This window comes from Dromiciops gliroides, chromosome 4 (assembly GCF_019393635.1).
Source record: "Dromiciops gliroides isolate mDroGli1 chromosome 4, mDroGli1.pri, whole genome shotgun sequence".
NCBI lineage: Eukaryota > Metazoa > Chordata > Mammalia > Microbiotheria > Microbiotheriidae > Dromiciops > Dromiciops gliroides.
The window spans coordinates 463,945,061-463,964,163 of record NC_057864.1 but is presented as its reverse complement, the minus strand read 5'-3'; the positions used below and the strand labels follow the sequence as shown (position 1 = coordinate 463,964,163).

The 19,103-nt window shown below is 43.0% G+C and overlaps 1 protein-coding gene across 2 annotated transcripts in view; it reads right to left on the bottom strand.

Annotated features, from left to right (window-relative positions):
• The window catches only part of NSRP1 (nuclear speckle splicing regulatory protein 1), a 65,655-nt gene extending 49,407 nt beyond the window's left edge, over window positions 1-16,248 (bottom strand). Inside the window, exons 1-2 of one of the 2 annotated variants that reach the window (XM_043964046.1) lie at window positions 16,202-16,248; window positions 13,273-13,363 (exon numbers count right to left, since the gene is read on the bottom strand). In XM_043964046.1, coding sequence (XP_043819981.1) covers window positions 13,273-13,363; window positions 16,202-16,221 — 111 coding nt within the window. In that variant the 5' untranslated portion in view covers window positions 16,222-16,248. Of the gene's footprint in view, window positions 1-13,272; window positions 13,364-16,201 lie in introns of those variants that run through there. The other variant, XM_043964047.1, reaches the window with a different exon arrangement.
• Window positions 16,249-19,103: the final 2,855 nt, after the last annotated feature.

Below are 19,103 nucleotides of genomic sequence, written 5' to 3'. Positions count from 1 at the left end.
CAAATGTACTTTAATTTTTTTTCTTAAACCATGTCATACACAATGCTCTTTTTCTGTCCTTCAAAAACGAAATGTTCTGTAATTTAGGTCGTTTAACCTTTGTAGACTAGGCACAGCTCATAAAGAGCTGTACAACTGAAATCATACCCCTGTCACGCCATAAACACAACAGAGAATATACTGCCATTTGCATTCCAGTCATAGGTTCCATGATTAGCTATTTCAAACTTGCCTTGTTTTTAGATTGGCTTGGTCTATTGTGGAAATGCCAGAGAATATCGTACTAAGGCATGATGCATTGATTTTTGGTCCCCAACCACCATCCTCCCCCTCTAGTCAGTATAACATAATTCATGAGCAGTCAGCATAAAAGGCAATAGCAGGAAATAAGACTGCAAAGGAAACCCAGAAGTCCTGTACAAATCATCCCAAAGATCAGAGGAGCATAACTTACAAATTGTTATCATATCTGGGCATCGGGGTCTTTTGGTCCTATGATATGTAAATCTCAGACAATTCCAGATATCCAGGGTCAGACCAAAAGATCACCAGAAGGTGCTGAGCATTTGGAAATGATGTGGTCATGCTGTTTTATGGAAAATTTGACATGCTTTGGATATATGTCAATGAACTAATCCCAAGGTGGCACAGATAGGAGTTGGTCTGTTTTTCCAAAACTCTATAAAAGTGAGACCTCAAATGCCTGCCCCTCAAGCCCTCTTCCCTTTCTATTGGATCCATGCTTCTGAGTGCTGCCTGCTCTAATCCATGGTTACACAAGTAATTCTCTCTGCCTGTCGCACCTCCCCATGGTCTTCCCCATTGCTGCCTGACTTCCTTCACCACCCTATCCTCTGTTCCCCTGCTGTCTGCTCCCATACCCCTTTTGCAGCTGGCCCATCTCTGTTTTCTCTGTGCCCAAAGTGTTAACTGCCATCCTGTTTCCCACTGCCAGTTGTGATCTTTCTCAGCAAATATACACAGAACCAGGTGCTCCCGCCCTAACTTCATGATAAATTATTAATTCAAAGACCCTGTGTGGTATTTTAAATGTTTAGCCATACCTAGGGTCACTCTATTTCAACCATTATTAATTCCAATGAGATAAAATGTTTGAATGGATAAAACAACCTAACTCCCTCACTGACCAAGTTGAACAGGCTCCCAACTAAAATTCATCAGCTCTTCATTATGAAAAATGAGCATATGATGAACACCTTACTTCATGAAAATTATTTTAGAAGGTTAATCAAAGAGCAGAGAAATTAAGGAATTATGAAAACAAAAAAGACTGTGGCCCAACAATTTTTTTCTAATGTCAGGGATGCAAAATAATTTTTATCTTCTTTGAAAAGCACATCTTTTAGGGGCAGCTAGGTGGCGCAGTGGATAGAGCACTGGCCCTGGAGTCAGGAGGACCTGAGTTCAAATCTGACCTCAGACACCTAACACTTACTAGCTGTGTGACCCTGGGCAAGTCACTTAACCCCAATTGCCTCACTTAAAGAAAAAAAAAAGCACATCTTTTAAAATAAATATTTGGAGTAGACCCCAAAGGCATCATTTGAAACACGATATCTAAAAAGAAGCATTTCAATTAACCAGGTAAAAATCGCTACGTTACACAAAATGACCAAGGTAATTTATCACTGAAAAATATCTAAAAGGAAATTATTTTTCTTTTGACCAATTCTGGAAGCATATGTACCATTCCACACTCAAAGGCTTCCACTGACCTATTCTACCAAGGAAAAGGGGGCATTTTCTCATCTCCCTTCCCAGGCAAAGACTGACCAATTACACCTATGTGCTTTCTGCTTCCTCTAAAATGAAGTTTTTTGTCTGACCTCTCCAACAGTCCAGTGTGCTTTAATTATAAAGTGCCAGCAGTGACAGAGTACTGGATTTTCACAAGTACTAATGAAAATAATCCCAGAGACAGAGAAACACTGAAGAGCTTCATCTGTGCCTTGAGTGTGAGCCTGAGGGTCATCTTTCAGGACAAGACAGTCCTTGGACCAATCGGAGGCCATCTGGCCACATAGAAGGGACTCAATATCCCTTTAGGGCAGTCAGTAATCCTGAGTCCCTGTGACCCACCCCCAAAGCACCTGTGAAGTCATGAGATGTGGAGCCAGTTTTTAGCCTTTCATGGTTTCTCCAGGCCCCAAATCAATGTAATTAACATGATCTTTCTTTTGTCATTTGGAATCAAAGATTCTTAGATCTGGAAAAGACATGAGAGACCCATTCGTTCTATAGTCACAATGGAATCAAAGGATCCCAGAGCTGAAAGGGACCTCGGAGGTGATCTAGTAATAACCTTTACACGAGCGTCTTCTACACAAAAAGATTAAACAAGTGATTTCCCTTTAAATGTTTCTTGGGGATGATCATTTTGGCCATTACATACAACAGGGCTTCTGTCCTGGTGACTGCAATGCTCTTTTTGGACATTAAAACCAACATCAAGAGACAAGAAGGAGGAAGAAGGTGAAACAGCTGGAAAAGGAAGAACGAGAATTACAGAAATGGACTCATGCCCATGTCTGAAGTGCTTTCCACAAAGGATGGGACTCTGAGGAAGCAGCAGCCACCCAGGTTCCACGGAATTATGAGACACATGCACAAACACATGGGACTTTCATTACTGGCCACAGAAAGAAGAGGCTGGGGGCCAAAAGCCACAAAGGGATTTCAATACTGAATAACTCCTTTATTTTTTGTTTTTTATTTACAATACCACAGCATCATATACAGTACATATGGGACATGAATTTACATTATATGTGAAAAACCAAATCTTGTCAATGGCAAAAAATAAAGAAAAAATAATTTTCAAAAAGTTATTAAAACTTCATGACTTTTGGCCCGTCCTGTATTAAGCTGATATGACTAAGTGGATATGACTTCATGAGGCAAACTTCCTAAGACTTGTCAAACCTAATGACCAACGACACCCACTTCTGATCATTGACACGGAGACCAAGGCTACTTACTGCTACTACCAAAAGATATGTAGCAATCTATAAAATGAAGGGAAGGACTGGATGACTTTTAGGGTCCTATGCAACTCTAACATTCTATGACTGGACTATACTTAGGTGTCAGCAAAATATTTCCCAACATCTTTCATGTTATGCATCTGAGATGACTATACAGTTAAGTAGATCCTGAACTGGCTGAAGGATCAGTCCCTAATAGGTGGCGGTCAAAGGGGAGAAAGGTCTTCACTGGAGGGTCTCAGGGATCTATCCTTGGTCCTGTGCCTGATGACACACATTTGTCAAAATTACAAATTAACATGAAACTGACAGAGACAGCTTAGTATGCTGGATGACAGAGCCAAAAAGATCTCAGCAGGCTAGACTGATAGGCCTAATTAAATGAAACTAAATCACAGGGATAAATGTAAAGTGCCACCCGAGTCCAAAAAACCAGCTTCACAATACAGGATGGGGGAGGCACAGCTACACAAGCCCCATTATTCTAGGCCACGTTAAATGAGGCAGAATATTCAGAATGAGTGACTGGTTATGATGTTCCTTGTCAGATCACATCTGGCCCATTTCAGTGACAAAGGCATCAAGTTTTGGAAAGCCCATAGATGAGCTACAGCACATCCAGGAGTGTAACGGGGATGATGGGAAAACTGAAGAAATGCTCCATGAGGGATCCCGAAGGTGCATCCCTGGGAAAGTCTCATGAAGGGTGCTGGAGCTCTCAAAGCAAGGTGCCAAAGAGCATAGAGATCCCAAGGTCAGTGACAGCTGTGTCCTTGACACCCTCCGGGAGTCCCCTCCTCGTCTCTCAAGCCTCCCTGAGGCCCCTGCAGTCAGTGGGTAGGGGACCCTCACCTCTGTGATCTTCCTAGAGCTGTCAAACATTGGAAGAAACCTCTCTTAACCTGCTTTAGATTAAACCAAAACTTCTAGAGTAATGGTTCTCAAAGAGTGTGGGTGGGTCTGGGAACCCTGTGCCCAAAGAATCTGTAAGGGGGTCCACAAAGTCAGAACAATTTTCATAATAATACAAAGACATTTTAATATCTAATATAATAAATGTGAATAGCTCTAATTCATACAACAATTCTCAAGGAAAGAAGTCCTCAATAATTCTTTTTAAATTTTTTTTTTTTTGCGGGGCAATGGGGGTTAAGTGACTTGCCCAGGGTCACACAGCTAGTAAGTATCAAGTGTCTGAGACTGGATTTGAACTCAGGTACTCTTGAATCCAGGGCCGGTGCTTTATCCACTGTGCCACCTAGCTGCCCCATCCTCAATAATTCTTAAGAGTGCAAAGTGATTCTGAGACCACAATATTTGAGACCTGCTGTTTTAGAGATTAGTCTGGAACCAGACCAACTGCCCAAGATGCCGATTTTTGCTCAGAAATCTTGTTAACAATTCATTTACTTAGAATAGAGGACTCATAAGGCCAAGGTCACCCATGGCTTTCATCCCCGTTATCCTAGCTCGATGCCTTGAGTCCCAATTGGAATCGAACAAAAGGGTAAACTGGAGCAGATCTCCAAGCCAGAGAACATATATTAGCAGGGGCATGACACCCGTCACTAAATGGGTCAATGGCTCACCTCTACTTATGCCAAAGACCCTGAGCAAGAAGGCAGTTCCCCTTATGTAGGTTTTGCAGAGTACACAACAAAGGACAGAGCAGGGTGGATGACATCGTAGAATTAAGGGCAACACAAATGGTTTACAGAGCCCAGGTGCAGGAACCACATGGCTCATTGGGAGTTTGGTAATCAGAGCTAGCAATGACTCCTCCCCCCTCATGAGACTGAGAAGTGCTCATTATTTGAGTTCAGGTACAAGATGGCAGACCAGACTTGGACATCCTTAGACGGTAGCTGGATGGAATAAGAGATCAGGCCCAACTCCCTTTCTTTCACACATATTCCCCAAGGTCAGAAAAATTCCTTGAGGCAAGAAAAGCTGAATTTCTAAACTTAACCCAATTCATGTCGGTTGAACACTGAACTAAGTTCAAAGACAAAGAACCATGACTTAAGCAGTCACAGGACAAAAATTAAGTAATTGTAAATATGATCAATAAGAAAACTGTACAGGATCAATCTTAATCTTCTCTCTCGAGACCATGCTATTGGTCTCAAGAAGAACCCCGTGAAAGATTAAGATGGGACGAGCACTGCACTGAGAAAACACCTTCAAACCAACGATGTTCTGGCAGCAGGTCAGTACCAGTAAACACATCAGGAGTGGCTGACTTTTAAGAACAGGACTCGCAATAATTTTTAATGTTTTACAATCAACTTCTAACCCCTTTATTTTCACATTCCAAATGAATGTGTGAGCTAAAGCACCCTCTGCTGGATGGACTAAGAGAAGAAAATTCTGATCTTAAACTTGTGTTCTGAAAAAGTAGGCTGCCTTTCCAAAATTCATAATAAATGATCACTTCACTGAAAATGCACCCAGTTTTCATGCAGTTGATAAACACTAATATAACTAATATTCTAAATGTCAGGTCCCTTTGAGAAAGACTTACACAACAAGTTGACATATTCCAGAAGGAACTGAATCATATTTAGAAAGACATCCTTGCTCCTCCCTCTCTCTCTCTTAAACAAGGAAGATAAAGAAACATGGGAGGGCACTTCAAAGGCTCTCTTGGGAAGGTAAATAAGATAATCAACAGTTTCCTAGTATGCCCAATGGCTTCGAGAAACGTTATTTCATGGCAAACCTGGCCATCTCACATTGCAGTGCCCAGGCTTAGTACAGGCCAAAAGACTGCCACAAATCAACAGCAGCTGATCAAACAATCTATCACAGGGGATAAAAAGGAGCAAAAACGCTGTGAAGACCTCACCAACAGTCTCCCAACTAAGTATACTTGATGCTTGGTGAGACAGAGAAAGACAATAAATTGCTGGAAAATATGGTTCAGGATTAAGGAATGAAAGTGGCCAAAAATTTGTAGACTTCTGAGACACCTATATATTTTCAATCCATCAACAAGCATTTATTAAGTAACTGACTACATGTCAGTCAATGGGCTAAGCCTGAAAATCTAAAGACTAAAAAAGGTGACACAATTCCTGCCCTCAAGAAGCTTCCACTCTACTGGAAGGGAGCATGGTCATCATTAGTAATATTAATAATAATGGCTAGCAGTTATCTAGCATCTATTTATAAATATTATCTCATTAGGACATAGGTATTATTACTATCCCCACTTTACAGATGAGGAAACTGAGACACACAGAGGTTAAGTAACTAGCCCAGGGCCACACAGCTAGGGAGTGTCTGAAGCCATTCTTTTTTTTTTTTTTTGCAGGGCAATGAGGGTTAAGTGACTTACCCAGGGTCACACAGCTAGTAAGTGTCAAGTGTCTGAGGCCGGATTTGAACTGGGGTCCTCCTGAATCCAGGGCCGGTGCTTTATCCACTGTGCCACCTAGCTGCCCCCTGATGCCATTCTTGAACTGAGGTCTTCCTAACTCCAGGTCCAGCACTCTGTGCACTTCCCACACAAGCTCAGCAGCCTCATATGTTCACAGATAAGTAAATACAGGATAAATACAAAATAAACGCATGGCAATTTGAAAAGGGTGAGGGTGGAGGCGACTAACAATTAAAGGAATCAGAAAAGGCTCATAAAAGCAATGGCACTGGAACTAAGTCTTGAAGGTCGCTGGGAGAGACAGAATTCCAGGCATGGGAGACAGCCAAGGCATAGAGATAGAGATAAAATGTTGTGTACAAGGAACAGTCAGCGAGCTGCTCTCTTCATGAAGCATGCCAGGAGGCTCTGAAGAAATCAAAGATCAAACAATATCACAAAAAAATTAAAAGGACTATATCTTAAGGGAGAGGAAACGATTCATTATTGATATGGAATCATTTCCAAATAAGCTGTATCCTATGGAAAGGTCAAAACCAATACCAAACTGAAAGAGAATGAAGATGAGAAGACACCACATGCAACTGTAATCCTGAAACCTGACTTATTCAAATAAGTTTCTGGTGCTCCCAAAGAGGGCTTGAAGAAAAAAAAAAACTTTCAGTCATGATTATGATAATTTCCTACAGAAATCTTAACTAATGCAAAGCAATCACCACACTGAGGCGGCTAAAAAGTCCAGAAATGGCATCATCACGAAAACTTTGATATCTCTGACAAGCTATGGGACAAAGTAAAGCAAGATTAACAAAAGTTCAGGAGGGCAGGTAGGTGGTACAGTGGATAGAGCACCAGCCCCGGAATCAGGAGGACCTGCGCTCAAATCTGGCCTCAGACATGTGACACTTACTAGCTGTGTGACCCTGGGTAAGTCACTTAACCCTCACTGCCCCACCAAAAAAGAAAAAAAAACAAAAACAAAAAGTTCAGAAGGTAAAAGCTGTTTCAAAACAGAAGATGCATGGAAGATCACAGAAGAAGTAGTTGTAATATGAGCAGTGTCACTTCATCAAACTAGGGAAAATAAAGCGATAAAGAGGGGGAAAGCTGGAAGGGAACCTGAAGTCAAGAGAAGTGAAGTGCCTTGCCCAAAATCACACAGGTAGCCAAAGACAAAGATAGGATAAAGGAGCTGCAGAAAAGCTAGTCATGAGACCCAACCAAGCCAGATTACCCGAAATGCATCTATAGATGATGCTCAAAAGACAAAAATGGGGTGAAAAACTGAAGCGATTGCCCAGAACTCCATAATAATCAACATTTTATAGATTTAGAGGTAGGAAAGGATCTCAGAGGCAATTTGGAATATGCCCCCATTTTATAGATGAAAAAACTGAGGCACTAAGATAAGTGTCTGAGGAAAACTTTGAACTCAGATCTTCAGTTATGACCACCTCTGGACTCATTAAGCTCCTACTGAGATATGAGGAAGCAGAATTGGCACGTACCAAAATGAAGTCCAGAAAAGTAACTAGATGACATCAGCCACTTGGACAGACCTGTAAACGACCTGTGTCCGCTCTAGCCACAGAGCGGCCATCTGACATGCTTGGGGCCTCCCTCATGGGATTCAAAGGATCGCAGGGAAGGACTTGGACTGACCCTCGGTCATCTCTTGTTCTTATGTGGCCTGCCCGTCTTCTTTCCTGATCATGAACTTGTCTGGTCACATCATACAGGTCTCTCGTTCTCGAGAACAGGGCTTCTTAAACTTTTTCCATTCGTGACCCCTTTTTGCCAGAGAAATTTGTACACAACCCTGGGTATATAAAATAAGCATACATAACCTTTCGCTGTTGCCAAATTTTTCATGACCCCCACACGCAGTTATGTGAGCCAGTTTCAGAAGCTTTGCTCTAGAAGGTGTTGCAGTCTGCTCACACTCACTGTGGGCCTCTCTGCTGCCGTCAGTGAGACACACTGTAATTCTCTGGAAGCTGTAGACTCACAGGCAAACAGTCACACTGGAAGAATGCTAGCGTTAACAAGAGAGGCCTCTGTTTCTGGGAGAAGTTATGGGTCATTAAAAGAACTCTGAAATATTCTAAAGGCAACCCAGCCCATTCAGTCTCCTGTGCAATTCTGAGCTGAATTCACTGCCCATCTGCAGAGTCTTTTCAGGTTCTGATCAGAGTGATGGATAAGCCCTAGAGGTTCTCCATCTAAGTGCACGTGCCTTGGCCAAAACAAAAGGCTTTCTTCATCCATTTGATTTTTCCTTTGTGGATGGTTAGGCTATAAACTCTTTGGAAAGGTTATCAATGTCATCGAGAGACTGCCGTGTTTTGAAGCTTGATGCAACAAAGCACAATGTGATCCACAAACAGAAGAGTCTGGAGGACCCCATCATCTCTGTGCAGCTATGGGTAACAAAGTCTCGAACAGAAACTTATCCATGGAATGTTCTGGAAAAAGGATAGAGGAAGTTTGTCAGCAATACTGCCTCATAACCAAGAGACAAGTAGTGGACAGTAAAGCCAATTTAAAGTTTAAAAGTCAGTTGTTGTTTTAAAAATCTGTTAAAATTTCCAATTAAGCAAAGTTGTCTCAAAGTCATTTAAGGATGAAAACAAATGAATGAAAGATGGAAAAGATAATGTAGAAATATGTAATACTATACTCTCTTCACCATCGAGGATAGTGGAAATACTACACTTGGACTCTTAATATCCCAGTCCTAGGTGTGTCTTTACTGGATGTAGAAAGGGCACTGAAGAGAATGGTGATGGGAAAGGCAGCTGGACCAGACAAGAATATCAGAGAAGAAAAGGACCCACACGTACAAAAATATTTATAGCAGCAATCTTTGTGGTGGCAAAAAAATCGGAAATCAAAGGAATGCCCATCAAAAGGGGAATGGCTAAACAAGTTGTAGTATATGAATGTAATGGAATACTATTGTGCTGTAAGAAACAATGAGCACGAGGATTTCAGAGAAACCTGGAAGGACTTACATGAATTGATGCTGACTGAGAGGAGCAGAACCAGGAAAACAGTAACAGCAACATTGTGTGATGAACAATGGTGACAGACTTGGCTCTTCTCAGCAGTGCGATGATCCAAAACAGTTTCAAAGAACTCACAATAGAAAATGTTCTCAACATCCAGAAAAAAGAACTGTTAATTATGAATGCAGATTGAACCATACTGTTTCTACTTTTGGACTGGTTTTTTTCCTTCTTTTTTGAGGTTTTTCCCTTGTGCTCTGATTCTTCTTTCACAAGATGACTAATGTAGCAATATGTTTAATGTGATTGTACATATACAGCCTATATCAGACTGCTTTCTGTCTTGGGAAGAGGGAGGGAAGGGAGGGTGGGAGAAAAAAAAATTGGAACTAAAAATTCTGTGAAAACAAATGTTGAAAACTATCCTTATATGTAATTGGAAAATAATAAAATACTTAAAAAAAAAGAATATCAGAGAAGGAGCCATGCTGAAAGTAAAACTATTGAGGGCGACACAGGAGCAATTCTCAAAGTATCTTAAGGAGAGACACATAACAAGTGTGAGGAAAAAAAATCTTGTGCTTTACTAATAACACTCCCCCACCCTTTCCCCAAAGCACCGAGAGACCATCAACAACTCTCAACTTAGATGTCTAAAGAATCAACAATATCAAATTTTTTCTAAGAATCTCTGTACATACATTAAAGGTATCTGATGAAGGTATTAATAGGAAATGGTTTTAGTAAGCAATATTACACAGTATATATTTTTTATAAAGATACAACTGATAAAGAAAAAAGATACAATTGATAAATTCAAAGGATATAAGATCCCACTGTGCATATTGTTTGTTGACTATAAAAACATGTGTCTTGGTAAAGTTCTCTCTCCTTTAGTAAGATGTCTACTATGCATATGTCAAAATCATACAAGATTTCTTGAAAGACAAGAAAAATTAGTTTGTTTGACTCTCAGATCATTAATATCTGACAAAGTGCAAAAGAGGGAGATGTCAACCCGTCAAGAAGTCCACCACTGCCTTGTAATATATAAAGCACAGTCTAAGGCCAAAGACCGAGTTACAGAGACATCTAAACTCAACTCTGAAGCACTGAGGGAAAAACTGTTAAGATACCAGAAAGGGAACATACTAAATGTCTGAGGAAAATAATAGATGATATTACAATAAAACAGTGATTGAGAGATCAGCAGGAACTACTAACCCATACCTACTTTCCCATCTCTATAAAATTTTCATGAGGATGGTCTATATATGTATTGTGGGCATTTTTAATGAAAGGGAAAAAGGAACAAGCAGATGTAAAAACGGTGCTTTCTCTTCAACTTAATACAACTGTACACTTTTTTTTTTTAATTTTAGTGAGGCAATTGGGGTTAAGTGACTTGCCCAGGGTCACACAGCTAGTAAGTGTTAAGTGTCTGAGGACGGATTTGAACTCAGGTACTCCTGACTCCAGGACCGGTGCTCTATCCACTGCGCCACCTAGCTGCCCCCAACTGTACACTTTCAAAAGTGACTGAAAGGTGCTAAGAATGCAAGAGTCCACTGTGCATGTTTGCTGATTATTTAAAAGCATTTGCCAATAGCTCGAAGAGCATCTCTAACTGCTCTCTTCCTGACCCTTCCTGGCATGTTATGACCAGGAGATTCCTTGACGGATGCAAGCATAGAGGTAACTTCTGTTCCCAGATACTCTGATTTCTGATGTTGAGCAAGACATCAAACAGTGATAACGTGGGCTCACCTCTGGCATGGATGATGTCCTGCTTAGGATACAAATTGAAGGGGAATATTCCCTGTGGATAGTGAGATCCTTCAATTGATTGTTTTCAGAAAATATTCCTCTGATGGCACAAAAACCTAGAATACTAAGAGGGTCTATTCAATGAAATCCGTATTCAAATGAATGAGGTCCAGAAAAGTAAAGAGGAGAAATCTTTCTACACTTAAGATGCTTCAGTTTAAGGTTGTTGTTGTTCAGTCGTGTCCAACTCTTCCTGATCCCATTTGGAGTTTTCTTAGCAAAGATACTGGAGTGGTTTGCCATTTCCTTCTCCAGCTCGTTTTACAGATGAGGAACTGAAACAAATAAGGCTAAATGACTTGTCCAGGAAAACAAAGCTAGTGTCTGAGGCAGGACTGGAACTCAGGTCTTCTTGGTTCCAAGCCCCATGCTCTATCCACTGCACCACCTAACTGCCCTTCACTGGGACTAATGTATTAACTGCACATGATGTGAATGACGGAAGCTGAGACACATTATTTGTCTATTGAGCAGAACCTGTCAGACTGATAATTACAGACAAAAAGAATGAAACAACCATCAGATAAGTATTAGATATGAGTTTCTGTTCCTACTGTGAACTGAGCCTTCAGAAATCACCGGAAAGGAAGTAGCTGCTAACAGATGTTTCTCATCTGCACACCAGTGATGACAACATAATTCTAAATCACCATTCTAACTGTGCAACCAAACTCAGCAAACACCAGAGTATCTAGAGGCAAAAAGGAGGATCAACTAAGTTATGTCAAGTGCACTGCAAACCTTAAAGCACTATAAAAATGCAAACCATTGCCATTCATTAATAAAATTATTTTCCTGAAAAACAATTTCTAAATGACAATCTGCCAGATCTAATCAAGGATTTGTGAACTCCTTTGCCAATTAAGATGTCTTATAAGGGAATGACATTCTAATCAGTCACCTGGTGTCTTTGTAAAGATTTTCAAATAAGTCATTTTGTCTAAAGAAAGCTGATATCAAGTTTATAATTTTTGTTAAAAAAAATTAAAATTTCTAGCTTTGAAACAAATTACATAGATTACACTTGTCATTTGGAGGAAAAAGTTATAAATTAGAACAGAGCATATATAACAGGATGAAATACAATTGGAAGCTTCTCTTCTTAAATTTGGACTTATACATTATAATTTATAATTATAATTGTAAACCCTAAATAGGGACAGGAACTAGACCTTTGGCTTCCTTGGTCAAAGGAACTCTGGGATGAGGAAACTCCCTCTACCAATGCAACTTCTAGTCTTGGAAAGTTACCTTAAACACTGAGATAGCAGGGACTTCTCCACAGCAGTACGTACAAATATAAAATTGAAAACTGATTTTATTCTATTTTGCTAAGACTTAATCAAGCTGGAATTAATCTTCACCTTGTAAACTTCACCTGCCACCTACATTAGAGAAACTAGTCTAAAAGTGATTACCTCCACCTTGGTAACTCTACCCATCATCACCCACTTTTCAGAGAAACTTTATTAACCCAAAAGGTCAAATCTCATCTATTTAAACTACTGTAGCAACTCCCAATACCTGAGAACCTTTGTCTTGTGACTCAGGTCTTGGCTGTGGCTAAGGAGTCTTAGAAGGGGTGGTCCAAACGATACAATCTCAATTCTGACTATGCCATCAATGGACAATTAGAAGAAGACACACCCATGCTGTTCAGACTTTGCTCTGTCATCTAGCTAATTGTTATAAAAGACCCTGTCAGCCCTGATTCAAGGTCTTTGGTCACCAAGAGAGGGCACTGATCCAATTGATTTGGTTACTGCTAGCCTAACTAATACAATGATTGGGCTTGGAACTTTGTTTCTCAGAATTTCTAGCACAACAAGAGGCAGGCCTTAAACCCAGGTCTTCCTGATTCTGACACCATCTCTCTAGGCACTATGCTGAGCTGCCTCAAAATATAAATATAAATTATAATTCATCCCCGCTCAATTTCAATTTTGCATAGCTACCACTAACACAATCAACCCAACTCCCAAAGTTAAAAAATATCCTGCTGTATGTATGCTCAATTGATAAAGTAGGGAAAAGATACTGTTATCCCTACCTCTTCATCGGAGTCACTGTCAAACACTGATGGCTTCTGTAAAATAGGCTTCTGCAGCTGCTGTGCTTTCTTTGGCAAAATGAGTCCATACCTGCAGAAGGAGAAGGGAAACCACAGCAGTGAACGGATAATTACATATTTTAAAATGCAGTCACAACCTCTTGTAACTACAGACAGAAACATAAAGAACCTCACCCTTACTGCTGGACTTGGCTTTGCCTTATGAACACATATTAAAATAAAACAATGTTTCTGGAAGCTTACTCCAATTTTTTTTTATTTTAATACGCTACACAAGATTTCACTGACGCAGCACGAGAGAATCCTTAGGGTCAGAAGGACCTGAGTTCAAATCCTAACTGAGACATAATTGTATGTTGGCTGTATGACTCTCGACAAGTTGCTCTGCCTCCCCTCTGAGCCTCAGTTTCCTCATCTGTAAAAGGAGTTTAGATTCCATGGCCTCTAATATGCCTTTACATTCTAACTTTAAGATCCTATGATATAAGAAGCCCAACATGATTACTTCATATCCTGTAAAAATTAGGGCCATTTTCAAATGCCTTAACTGAGGAACTGGTTGTTCCAAAACTCTGTTCTTTCACCTCATCACCAAACAAGCTGTACCCCTTTAGTAGAATGTAAGATCCTTGAGGACAAGAACCTTGTCACTATTGAATTTACATGGGGGGGGGGAGGTGCAGCTAGGTGGCACAGTGGATAAAGCACCGGCCCTGGATTCAGGAGGACCTGAGTTCAAATTCGACTTAAGACACTTGACACTTACTAGCTGTGTGACCCTGGGCAAGTCACTTAACCCTCATTGCCCCCCACACACACACACAAAAGAATTTACATTCCCTATGTCTACCTGAGTGCCTGGCACATAGCAGGTGCTTAATCCTTTAAAAACAAAAAACAAAAACTTATTCTGGGGCAGTTAGGGGGTGCAGTGGATAGAGCACCGACCCTGGAGTCAGGAGGACCTGAGTTCAAATCCAGCCTCAGCCACTTAACACTTACTAGCTGTGTGACCCTGGGCAAGTCACTTAACCCCAATTGCCTCACCAAAACCAAAACAAAACAAAAAACCCCAAAACTTATTCTACTTTAGTAGAAGGCAAAGTTAATCTACTTCAAGGAAAACCAGGAAAGTGTTCCAAGGGTCTTTACAATTAAGTTTTGGTGTTTTTGTTGTTGTTTTTTGAGGTGGGGAGGGGAGTGTCCAGACCTGTGATTTCACAGGTGATAGAGGGAGAAATCCCTCTCCAAATACGGATCCAGGATGCCTTGAGAGGTTAACTGATTTCCCCAGGGCCACACTCATTATGAGAGGCAGGAGCTGAAACCTTTTGATTCTGGGGTTAACTCTCTACCCACTAACAGAGCTTGCCCCTCATATGATGAGCTTATAAGTCAAAGGAAGAGATGGATTTTTTTTTGTATAAATGTCTACACGTATAGAAATTTTTGACTAGTTTTCTTCCTTTATAATCCGAGAGGGTTGGACAAGGTTGTCCTGTCCAGCTCTGGGTCAATGAGTCAAACTCTTATTCAAAGTCAGGACCACCAGGTACCTCATCTGAGGACACTTGTGAGGAGCCCCTTCCAATTAGGAGCTCACTCCCCCTACAGCCTGACATATAACAAAGAGCACAGAGGACTTGTGCCTAAATCCTCTATCATTGAGGATCTCTGTGACCCTGGGTAAGTCACTTACTCCTGGACTGAGCTTCCTCACCTTTAAAATGAAGGCACTGAAGTAGGCAGCCTCTCCATCTCTCCCAGCTCGAGAATTCCATGATTCTGATCTATACAAGGCAAACCCTAAACCTGAGGTTCTTAACCTGGGATCTACAAGCTTATTTTAATATTCTGATCACCGAATTTCATTGAAATTGGCTTCTTATTTTATTTCAATATATCTTATGTACTTTTGTATGCATTTAAAAGCATGATTCTAAGAAAGGGTCCTTAGGCTTCCACACTGCCTGAGGGGTCAGCCACAGGTTACATATTAAAATTAAAGCTTTTAACCTTTTAGTCTTGTGTGTCTTGGGTCCCTGTGGCCATCTAGTGAAGCCTAAGGACTCCCTTCTCGGTGCATTTTTAAATGCACAAAAATAAAATACTATTTAATACGATGATGAGAATATCCAGGATTTACAGGGCTTCGTTTCAACTTCAAGGTGTTTCGTTTCTATTTTATCTCATTTGATAAAGTACCGGCCTGGGATTCAGGAGGACCTGAGTTCAAAACCCACCTCAGACACTTGACACTTACTAGCTATGTGACCCTGGGCAAGTCACTTAACTCTCACTGCCCCGCGAATGAATGCATGAATGAATAAATAAATAAACTTTTTAAAAAATCATCTCATTTGATCCTCACGACAGCCCTGGGAGGTGGGTCCAATTATCATCCCTCTTTACAGTTGAGGGGACAGAGGCTGACTCGTCCAGGGTCAGTCAATACGCACGTATTAAGTATCTACTACGTGCCGGGCACCGCGCTAAACCCCGCCCTCGCCTAGGTGACAGTCTAAAGGGGGCCGGGGGTGGGAGCGGGGGAGGGTGTGACCCAGGATTCGAAGTCAATCACCCGGCCCCCTGCACCCCCCCCCACGTCATTCCAGTAACCAAGGAAAACGAGGGTCAGGGAAAACGAACGTAACTTTTTCCCCGTGTAAGTTCACGAAGCCCCGGATTCTCTAGGGTGTCGAGGCGCCTCATCGCGCGGGGCCGTGGGCTCCCACGCTGAGCAGCCAACGCAAGGGGCTGCCTGGCCCCGCTCCCTCCCTTCCTCCCTGCTCGAGCCCGAGACTGCTCCCCGTTCCGTCCCCCGTCCCCGAGGCCCCCTCTCGGGCCGCTCCCTTCTCCTCCCGACCCCCGGAGGCCAGACCCCGGCCCCAGCTCCCTCCGCACTCACTGCCTGCCCGGGGCCGCCATCTTGCTCCGGCCGACGCTCGACGCCGTCACGGGAGAGTAAAACTAGCGCCGGCGCCGGCGCCGCGGCCGCAGATTCCACACGCCCGCCCCCCGCCGGGTTCCTCCCCCCCCCCTTCCCGCCCGGAGCAGCGGGGGGGCCCGAGGATGGGTCTGGTTCAACAGCTGCGAAGCACTTTTTGTAGCCGAGAAGAACTATCCGGTTGGGGGGGGGGGTTTCTTTAGGGTCACAAAATGTCTGTCGAAAGTGTCGACCAGGCTGTTCCCTCTTCCCGACGCTCAGCCGGGGGCGGGGGAGGAGAGAGAACAGTGACCCCGCCTTGACCCCGCTTAGGTGTAGGCGGATCAGGGGGCGTCAGCCTCCGCCCCTCCGCGAGCCCTCCCGGGAGCGGGCGGGCAGGGGACCGAGGGCTCGAGCTCAGCCAAGGCCGAGCCGCCGGGGGCATCCATCGAGAGCAGAGGCCGCGTAGCCGGACCGCGGCATTTTACAGATGGAGAAACTGAGGCCCAAGGCGTTGTCTTGCTTTTGGATGTGCCTCCCTCGCTGGGCCGAGTCATTGCTAGCTTTGGACTTAAAATGAGGCTGGTGACTCCCTTTCCCTGGGACGCTTAGAGGCCCTTGGCCTCATTGAAATATAACTGCGCTTCGGGGGATGGGGGGACCGAGAAAAGGGAGGGAGCTGGGCCTGGCGGCGGATGGAGCAGCCCGGGCACGTGCCACGTGGGTTGAGATCACCAGCCCATAGGGGCAGAGTTTGCAGGCGCCTCGGAGCGATGACAGTGGTGACGTCAGAAGTCGCTGATGACGGCCACCAGAACAGATAGAACAATAATGAAAATGAAATTGAAGAATCGTCCAAATGCGATGCAGAGACACGTGGGCACACGCCTTTGGGGTGGTGGCACCTAGAGACTTGTAAAAAATGGAATTATCTGCAAAGTGCGACAAAGTGAAGCACAATAAAATGAAGTATGCCTTGTCAGGGGGAAAATCGGGCAGGGGGTTTAGGAAGGGAATAGGGGTTTGGGGTCCTTAGGAATTCCTCTTTAAAGAATTGCACCCTCTTGCACACAGAGGCAGTTAGAATAAGATATTTGTTTTGTCATGGGGTGCAGAGCACCCCAGAAGTTCTCTGGAGCACACCGAGGAATCTTGTCCTTGAGAGGCTAAACCAGAGGACAGATATGCCTAGAGAGATAATCGGAACCAAATTGGACCGCGCTAGCTTCAGATTTCCACTCTTCATTCTGGTCCCCCTTTACCCCTGGGAGATAAATTTGGGTGTGGCTTCGGCCTTTGTGTCCTGAAGAGAAATCTGTAGCCACCCCTCACCCAATTCCTCCAGTCACTGCCAGTGGGGGATGGTCCTCCCTCAATAAAGGAACTTTCCACAGGCAGATGGTCCACCCTCATCAGTCCTCTATAAAAGTACCTGCCAGTCTCCTGCTAGAGGTTTTGTGCCTATCTCCCCATGAGAAGTCCAAGGATTTCTGTCGTGGTTTCCCTCCCCACCTTCCCTTCCCTTGCCCCTAAATAAACTACCGCCTTATTCTAACTGCTTTTGTGTGCAAGAGGGTGTAGTTCTTTAAAGAGGAATTCCTAAGAACCCCAACCCCTAACCCAAACCCTGTACCCCATTTCCCCCCATTACAGTTTATTTCGGGGCAAGGGAATGGAGGGGAAGGGAAACCATGAAAGTCCTTGGACTTCTCATAGGGAAAAAGGCATGGCACAGAGAGTGGCTCTGAGATACCAATCTCCGAGCTGGAGACTGGCGGGTACTTTTATAGATGACTGATGGGGGTGTGACCATCTGACTGTGGAAAGTTGCTTTAGTGAGGGAGGACCATCCCCCACTGGTAGTGGCTGGAGGAATTGGGTGAGGGGTGGCTACAGATCTCTCAAGCCATCTCAGGACACAAAGGAAGCAGCCACATCCAAACTTATCTCCCCAGGGTTGAGGGAGACTAGAATGAAGAGTGGAGGTCCTGAAGCTAGCTCAGTCCGATCTGGTTCCACTTATCTCTTTAGGTGTGTCTGTCCTCTGGTTTAGTTTCTCAAGGAGAAGGTTCTTTGATGTGCCCCAGAGAACTTCTGGGGTGCCCTAGGCCCATAACAATCTGATACATATTGAATACATACATATATTAAATATATTCATTAAATAGGCATGTATATATATATATTCTATTCTGTGATGTATTTGATAGACATACGTAAATTTGTGTGTTGTGTATTTATCCTTCTCCACTTCTACCCTTGAGCATTATTCCCTGTCTTCACTTATGACCCTCCTTGTGCCTAGACTATCCTGCCTCCCCTTCTTTAACTTTAGGATTCCTAGCCATCCTTTAAAGCCCAATTCAGATGTTGTTGGGTTTTTTTGTTTGTTTGGGTTTTTTGCGGGGCTATGGGGGTTAAGTGACTTGCCCAGGGTCACACAGCTAGTAAGTGTCAAGTGTCTGAAGCTGGATTTGAACTCAGGTACTCCTGAATCCAGGCTTGGTGCTTTATTCACTGTGCCACCTAGCTGCCCCCTCAGATGCTGTTTTTGATAAAGACCTTTCTTCCCAAACATCTCATGAAATTTGGTTGACTTTTTTTTTTTTTGCAGGCAATGGGGGTTAAGTGACTTGCCCAGGGTCACACAGCTAGTAAGTGTCAAGTGTCTGAGGTCGGATTTGAACTCAGGTACTCCTGAATTCAGGGCCGGTGCTTTAACCACTGCGCCATCTAGCTGCCCCTGGTTGACTTTTTCTAATTCTCTTGCCATATAGTAGTGTGGACTGTAACTTTAGCACTGATGTCTTATCTTCATACCAGAACATAAGACCCATGAGGGAAAGAACTATTTCTTATTGAAATATTGCATTTTCCCAGTTCC